This window comes from Haliotis rubra, unplaced genomic scaffold (assembly GCF_003918875.1).
Source record: "Haliotis rubra isolate DU_JTF1 unplaced genomic scaffold, ASM391887v1 Scf559, whole genome shotgun sequence".
In the NCBI taxonomy this organism is placed as follows: Eukaryota; Metazoa; Mollusca; class Gastropoda; order Lepetellida; family Haliotidae; genus Haliotis; species Haliotis rubra.
The window spans coordinates 238,886-247,816 of NW_025767256.1; the positions used below are offsets into that span (position 1 = coordinate 238,886).

The window sequence follows — 8,931 nt, forward strand, 5'->3', positions numbered from 1 at the left end:
GTTAACATGTCTCCAGATTCTGTAGATCCATGCTCATTAAGTCAGTCACTGGATTGTCTAGTCTTGACATGAGTGAGTTTAGTTTTACACCGCACTCAGCAATATTCCAGCTATATGGCAGCGGGTCTGTAAATAATTGTGTCTGGACCAGACAATCCAGTGATCATTTTGACAGGACTACTTACAGATCACTGTCATCGTCATATAGCTAGAATATTGCTTAGTGGAGCACTTATCAAACAAACAATAAAAGATACATGTATGATGACTTTCATTCTATTGAATCAGTGCATCAGTGAGCAAAACTGTTTCCAAATTTTACTAGCCAGTCGAGCTAGCTATTCCCGAAAGTTACTTACAATGTAATTCACTAGCCCAATATTTGAATGTAGACACTGAGCAAAAGATTACAAAAATAGATGAGAATAAGATATTGTCAGCATAAAAGGGTGTTTATCATTAAGTTGCTAATATGATGAACATTTCTACTTGCATGATTTAAAAGTGTATCTAGCATAACAAGTCGGAGAGAGTGATATATTTACAAAATGACCCCATAAAAAATCAGTCAGGCTAGCCCAACTAGATATTTACAGCCACTGACTAGCGTCCAATGGCTATTTCACACACTAGTGCAGTGGATAGAAACACGAAGGAAGTAAAAATGAAATTCTACTTCAAAATTTATAATTTTTCAGGAACCTTTGGAAACAATTAGTCTCATTACTGTAAACACAGTTACTTCCTATTTTTCTACCAATATCAGGGATTGATATTCCTTGAATAATGAGTGAATGACAGTAAGTTGGGTCTTACGTCATTTTAGCAATGTACCCGAAATACCATGGTGTGAGACAGCACGATTGGGCTACACACACGGTACCCTTGTGTGTAACGGAACCAGGTCCTTCGACGTGATGAGCAACTCTTTCCCATAAGGCTAGAATTGGCATGACAAGTCAAGGGCTACATGTTGTATCCTTGCGTGGAACCGAACCAGGTCCTTCCAGATATTTGGCATGACAATTTGGTACACGCATATTTCTTTTCATGACATGCAGATATTTGACATGACAATTTGGTTGGGATGGGACGATTCACCAATGCATCGATATATCGTGATACATTTAAGTTTAATACAGCTATCGTATCGTCGACTGGTGTATCGATACAAAACGATACACAACCTTTTTTCAAAACAGTTTTATCTTAAACATGTCAAAGTACTTATTTTTAGAAAAAAATACGCAAGTATGATAGAGATTATTGCTTGTTTATTACAATAGTGTTATTGATATACACAAATACATTTAAATAAATCATTTTAAATCATTAATACTGTGCCATTCTTTCAAGGTGTATGTATCATGATACGTATTGTTCCAGCCCTACAATTTGGTACATGCATATTTCTTATCATGACATCCAGATATTTGACATGACAATTTGGTATATGCATCTTTCAAGTTTCATAATACATTTCATGACATCTAGAGACTTGCCATTTCAATTTCATACATGCATATTTCTTATCATGACATCCAGATATTTGACATGACAATTTGGTATATGCATCTTTCAAGTTTCATAATACATTTCATGACATCTAGAGACTTGCCATTTCAATTTCATACATGCATATTTCTTATCATGACATCCAGATATTTGACATGACAATTTGATACCATCTTCTTTCTCTTCAACTTTTACCAATGATCTTACTAGCATTCCACACTAAGAGCCTCTGGCAGTCAAACTGGGATACATATCGTGATATTATCCAAACTTAAATTTTTTTCTAAGTTCCTGTTTTCATGAAAAATTTAAAACACTTAAATTTAAAAAATATTTTTTACTGTAGAAGTACTGGGCACCAGATGTTTAAAGTAACATCACCAGATGTTATAATGAGTGAGTGAGTGAGTATGGTTTTATGCCGCTTTTAGCAATATTCCAGCAATATCACGTCAGGGGACACCAGAAATGGGCTTCACGATTGTTTATGGAATCAAACCCCAGTCTTTGGCATGACAAGCCAACGCTTTAACCACTAGGATACCCCACCACCCCTAGATGTTATAACGACAGTACAGAACAAGGGGTAAATGATGTGGTGGTGGTGGTGGTGGTGGTGGTGGTTGGGGCAGAGGTGCTGAAGGTGGAAACTGTTTCAGAAGATAATATAAGAACGATCAAGTCTGATTTTTGATATTTCAGCAAAATTGTTTACTATTTACATCCATCTCAATAACAAATAAATTTGTGTGAAAGATTGTTCAATTTAATGTGGAGGGCTTTTTAATTATCAGGAAATGAGAATAACACTGCTGATCATCCTCAGCAAAAGTTGATTAGCATAGTATGCAAATATTTTCATGTTAATGAACACTTAGTTTGGATATGGCTACACACTGTCTTTCATTTCAACAAATAGTCCGCAATTCTGTCAACAATTATTAATTTCCTTTACAAAAACACAACATACTTCACAACAGAACGAATAATTCAGAAAAAAAGAAAAGAAAATAGTTCAAAACCAAAGAAAGAAACATGACTTGTCTACTAGTGCAACTGTTACCACTTGAACAGAGGCTTACACTCACAATAAATCTGCAGCAAATACCAGTCAGAAATACAATATTGTGACAAAAACTTCCCAATTCATGTTGACATGGGTATAAATAAATTTATGACCCTGTTAAGGTTTAATATTAAAAGCACCAGATTATAAAAGAGGATATAATGCTAAGTTTCAGTTTGCTCTAAATACAATGTTAGAATACCTGAGAATTTATAATAAAAAATAATGACTATTAAAACACCCCATTTCTAAGAAAACAGGGAATTTTTTTCAATTTACCAGCTAAAAGCAGTTAGTTTAGAATCTGAGATAAATCCTAGTACTGATTTCATTCATGAAACGCTCAACCTACAGGGCAGATTGTACACAAAGAGGTGTATTTCCTGGTTTCATTGATAAGCACAACAGTTCTGTTTCCTGGTGTATATATCTCGTATCCCATGTTGTACACACTTTAAACACCATTATCACATGTGTCAATGGGTTACTAGTGCTTACTCTGTTACACATTACACAACACTGCATATGAATGAAGCCATTGTAATGGATGCAATTGTAAACAATGTTGACACTGAGTGCAACTATGTGATACAATGTCAATACCAGCTTCAGGCAGTTTAAATGCAATGTTTACATTACTGCTCCACACTGGTGAACACTGGTAATTATCACCCAATCAATGTGTAACGATTACATAATGACAGAAAGCAAGATAATGCTGATAACATCACCACAAAAGGCCATTATCAGCATCCAGTAGTGGAGGGGTGATAACAACAATATCACGCACGCCTCCACAGAATCAGGTCAACAGCGAAACTCTCTTCTATTCCCTCTCTGACATATATTTGTTTGATGGTAGCCACACAACTCCCCACCACAAAGGTCCACCACGCCAGGCACCGTGGGCTCCCCTTCCCCGCCACTGTAAGACAGGTTATACACAGACCTATTTTTTAATCAATTCGTGCCCTATGGCCTGTCAAAGCTGGGGAAGGAAAGAAATCCATTTTGGCTGGGTTATGTTGTTATTCGGTGAATTCAACGCTGGGGTTTGGGTTGTTGATAAGGCATTTGTTAGTGACTGCACCCTAGATCGCTGCCCAGCTTACCACCAACTTGCCTGACCCGACTGGCCAACGTTACCATTCAGTTAGCCCGTGACCTTGTCAGATTCACCACGTCAAACAACCTCGAAAAAAAACCCAAAACAAACGAATCTGACAGTAACATGCCGTGTTGTAATAGAGCAGGGAGATCTCCGCCGCGTATTTAGATGGTACATATAATTGATATTGGACGGGATGGGGTGGTATATGGGTCGTATATCCTCCCGATTGTTGGTCAGTAACCCCGGGCGTGGACAGAACGAACAGCGAGCGAGTAGCACGGCTGGGAGCGAGTTAGCACCATCTTCCCCCAGCATTGTTAAACTGAGATACCGCGCGTGCAAGTGAACGCTCCAGATAGTGATATGGTTATAACAGGATATGAGGAAACATGAAACACAAGAGATGATGACTGGGCTGTCGGGGACGACGGTGAATGGGCCAAGTTAGCTACAAATACACGGCCATGTTGTTTTTGCAATTGAGGTCATGGGTGAAGCTGATGTTAGGAAAAAATCCACGACCTACCTCTGACGACGGCTACCAGCACGATCACTGCCACGGGTAGACTCCCGCCTAGGAATGAGGAAGGCGCCATAGACATTCAACCATCGGGGAAATCCGCACCCAAAATCCCACTACAAATTTGGCCTCCTTCTCCTCGTAGTGGGCATGAATTTGCGGCTATTCAACCGTAGCACAACCTTCTAATCTTTTAGCCTTGCGCCAGCTGTTCTATCAACCTCGGCCCCTCCCTGTTCTACGATTGGCATTAGACACGTCCGATGTTTTGGAGAGGAACACAGTTGTCCTGTTTGGTTTTGAGATCGGTTGTCATTGTTCGAGTGTAGGTTATCGTTCACATGCGTTGGCAGAGTCATTTGATAATTTATTCAATATTTGCATTCATCTTTACGGGGGCGGGATCCAGCTGGATGGAAGAGCAGTGGTTAGTTGAGGTCAACATCTCTAGCAGTTTTCTTTCCCGCGAAAATGCCACAAGGAAAAAAATGTCAAATATGTGCTCTAGTTTACGGCTTTGATTTGACGTCTCGCGACCTGCACGTGCAACTGCAGCACGATGTGAGTCGAGACTGGTGACAGAACGCGCACAATTCTCGAGATCCCTCACTGAAGCTGTGAAGGGACTGTCAGATGAACGATCTTGCCGTGCTCGCGCTATAGCGGGGACCTCTTGCAGTACAGCACGGAAGCGTGCTCTAACGGGATTTCGAGAATATTGCGAAAACAAAAAAATATCCAGGAACAATACAGTGCAATACGCGTTGTTATAACGGGGCTTTAGGGGTGGTCGTTTTCACAGCTAGGTACTGACGATAACAAAAGACAGAGGCTCGCCGCATACCAAATCACATTATGTATCTTATAAATTATCATTTTCCGTAAGTTGGTCTCGGGTTCACCAATGAAGCTCCTAACAGTCAGCTGAGAGAGACTGGTTTCAGCTCATGTTGACGGAACCGACAGCATCGTTGTGATTAATTCCTAAACACTTCCCGTATCCCTTGCCTCGATCGACCCACTTTCAGTGGTAAGGATACGGGGACAGGAACTGCTGTTGTCGAGGTGGCTGGCCACTCAATACAAGGATGCTCCGTCGGGTTTCCACTCCGAAGTGGTTATTTGCAGCCGAATATTTAATGATGGTATTTAATATACTTATCAAATATTTAAAAATAATAACATCCTAAAGACGTTTCATTTATTGCGCTTCTCTCTGTAAATGGTTTGTGTTGATCAATATGACTCTGTTTATTATTCTGATGAAATATTTGCGAATATAAATCTATTTTATTCGTTGTGCTCTTTCTGTCAAGTGTGTTGGTTGTAAATATGTAATGACTATATCTAACTTTTAACAGAAGAAGCGTTCCATCGGTGACTTTTTGTCTGTGCATCTTTTATTTTTAAAAGTCCGATAGCCACATTTATTATGCTTATGATCTATTTGCAAATAACGACCCTTTTAAGACTGTTGTCTTTGAGAGACTTTGTAAAGATTATATATTTATAAATTTAATGACCATATTGAAAATTTGCAATCTTAAAACCTCAGAAAACTTTAGGTTTTCTGCGGTTTTTCCATATTGATTATTTTAAATTTTAATTGTATTTTCAAATATTTACAAATGCTATTTAAGAAATATTTTTGCATTTCGTGAGCGGTTTCCATAAGGTATTACAGTTTTAATAATTGATAACCTTTGAATATGCTTATTAATTTACATGAAAACCATTTATAGCAAGTTTTTGGTGAAAAAAAGGTTCGCGGCTGTTTTTCTCAAAATGATGCAGTTGTAACCATTTCCCGATTGTCAAAAATTGAAGTGTCTATTATCAGTCAGTGATTGAGTGGACGGTAGCTCTTAGAAAGCATTGCATGATAACTTCACGACCTTTCAGCGAGTGAGTGAGTGATTTGTTGTTTTTTTCCCGTTTTCGAAATATCCCAACAAAGGGCGCGGTAAAGGTGAAATGGGCTTCACACATTGTACCCACGTGGGGAAGTGAACCTAGGACATCAGCAAATATGAGCGAACGCTTTGACTACAAGGCTACCCCACCGACCCTCACCCAAAGCAACACATGATAAGTTACTGAATATTTACATTTATTACCTACGAGGGCGAACATATCGGGGTTCATATTTTTCATGCGATGCCACAGGGCAAAATTTCACTTTGTCATGGTGACGCGACGTCATGAACAATGCTATGACGTCACGTTTTATCTGTGATGTTGCGTTCTACATGCGGCGAAAGTGGGTAGCTTGCTTATGCTTGAAAGTTGATTTGGGTTTATTAACCTCAATGTGACGACTTCGGCAATATAAACAGAAAGCATGTATTATATCCGTGCCCATATCATACTATGTTTACGACACTCGGTATATCCCTCGCTCTCGATCGGGAAATAACAACCTAGAATGACGTGGTCACTCCTATAATATCCACCGCCTCCGTAGTGTAGCGGTTAGAGCGCCAACCCCGAGAGCGGAAGTTCGCGGGTTCGACCCCCAACCCCGTCATACCAAAGACGTTAAAATATGTTACTTGTTGGTCCCTGCCTGGCACTCGGCATTAATGCGTACATCAAGGACTGGTCGGCTCGGAGTCAGTATAATGTGTCTGAGTGGTGTATTCATGCTTCACTGCGGCATGGTATCTCAGTGGGCTAGCACTATTAACCAGCTTCAGTCTGGGCCAGCACAAGCAGCCGCGCATACACATACACAGGCATGCACGTCGTCTTATGAACGAAATATTCCCAAGCACGACGTAAAACCCAATTTCACCTCACCTCTTATAATATCCTCTATGAATTAGATTTTGACAGTATCCATGAAGTCCGTGACAACCGGCATCCACTAAAATACGAGAACAGTTTAAACTGGTTCATGCCTGTTTGTACCATGCGCCACAAACAGGGAAAACACACGGGTATCAAGCATCACCACCAGGTGACACACACGGGTATCTAGCATCACCATCAGGTGACACACACGGGTATCAAGCATGACCATCAGGTGACACACACGGGTATCTAGCATCACCATCAGACGACACACACGGGTATCAAGCATGACCATCAGGTGACACACACGGGTATCAAGCATCACCATCAGGTGACACACACGGGTATCAAGCATCACCATCAGGTGACACACACGGTATCAAGCATCACCATCAGGTGACACACACGGGTATATCAAAGCATCACCATCAGGTGACACACACGGGTATCAGGCATCACCATCAGGTGACACACACGGGTATCAAGCATCACCATCAGGTGACACACACGGGTATCAGGCATCACCATCAGGTGACACACACAGGGTATCAATTCAAGCATCACCATCAGATGACACACACGGATATCAAGCATCACCATCAGGTGACACACACGGGTATCAAGCATCACCATCAGGTGACACACACGGATATCAAGCACACCATCATCAAGCATCACCATCAGGTGACACTCACGGTTATCAAATCAGCATCACCATCAGGTGACACACACGGGTATCAAGCATCACCATCAGGTGACACACACGGGTATCAAGCATCACCATCAGGTGACACACACGGGTATCAAGCATCACCATCAGGTGACACACGGGTACCAAGCATATCAAAGCATTACCATCAGGTGACACACACCACGGGTATCTAGCATCACCATCAGGTGACACACACGGGTATCAAGCATCACCATCAGGTGACACACACGGGTATCAAGCATCACCATCAGGTGACACACACGGGTATCAAGCATCACCATCAGATGACACACACGGGTATCTAGCATCACCATCAGGTGACACACACGGGTATCAAGCATCACCATCAGGTACATACATCAAACATCACCATCAGGTGACACACACGGGTATCTAGCATCACCATCAGGTGACACACACGGGTATCAAGCATCACCATCAGGTGACACACACGGGTATCAAGCATCACCATCAGGTGACACACACGGGTACCAAGCATCACCATCAGGTGACACACACGGGTATCAAGCATCACCATCAGGTGACACACACGGGTACCAAGCATCACCATCAGGTGACACACACGGGTACCAAGCATCACCATCAGGTGACACACACGGGTATCAAGTATCCAAACTTGATCAAATTGTTTCATTATAATTTAAAATTGAAGTTATAAAGTTTTAATATTGGTGTGCATAAAACCTTGTTTGTCTACAATGTGTCACATTATGAACCTGTTGTATACAGTTATGTAATGATGGTCTGTTACAGAGACCTTGGGCAGTTATGACGTGTTCCCATACGAGATACACGCCTGTATAACACCTCATGTCTGTGATGTATACGACAGCACTGGTCAATATATCACCTGTTAACTGTCATACACACCGAGTTGTTATATACAACTGTGTACGCCAATATTTTGCGTCACCTGATTTCAGGCCATTTGTATTGGTGTCAAAGACAACGTGTCACTTCATCCCAACTGTATGCGGAAATCAAGCAAAAATCTCGACTGAGAGTGAAACACGTGTGATTTAGTAGGTATATCAAAACAGGCATTCAGCAAACGTACGTTTGTAAACTCTACCAAATGTGTCGGAAACGTTCGTTATTTGCGTATGTGCTTAATTTCATTAAATCAAATTTGGTTGTGATAACTAAATACATTCAATATTAAGATTTCAAAACACATGTAAAACTGTCAAAAG

At 40.9% G+C, this 8,931-nt stretch overlaps 1 protein-coding gene across 1 annotated transcript in view; it reads right to left on the minus strand.

Annotated features, from left to right (window-relative positions):
• Positions 1 to 4,504, minus strand: part of LOC124253935 (protogenin-like) — a 53,612-nt gene extending 49,108 nt beyond the window's left edge. The window contains exon 1 of the mRNA XM_046687781.1: positions 4,219 to 4,504. Coding sequence (XP_046543737.1) covers positions 4,219 to 4,294 — 76 coding nt within the window. The 5' untranslated portion in view covers positions 4,295 to 4,504. The remainder of the gene's footprint in view (positions 1 to 4,218) is intronic.
• Between the last annotated feature and the right edge of the window lie 4,427 nt (positions 4,505 to 8,931).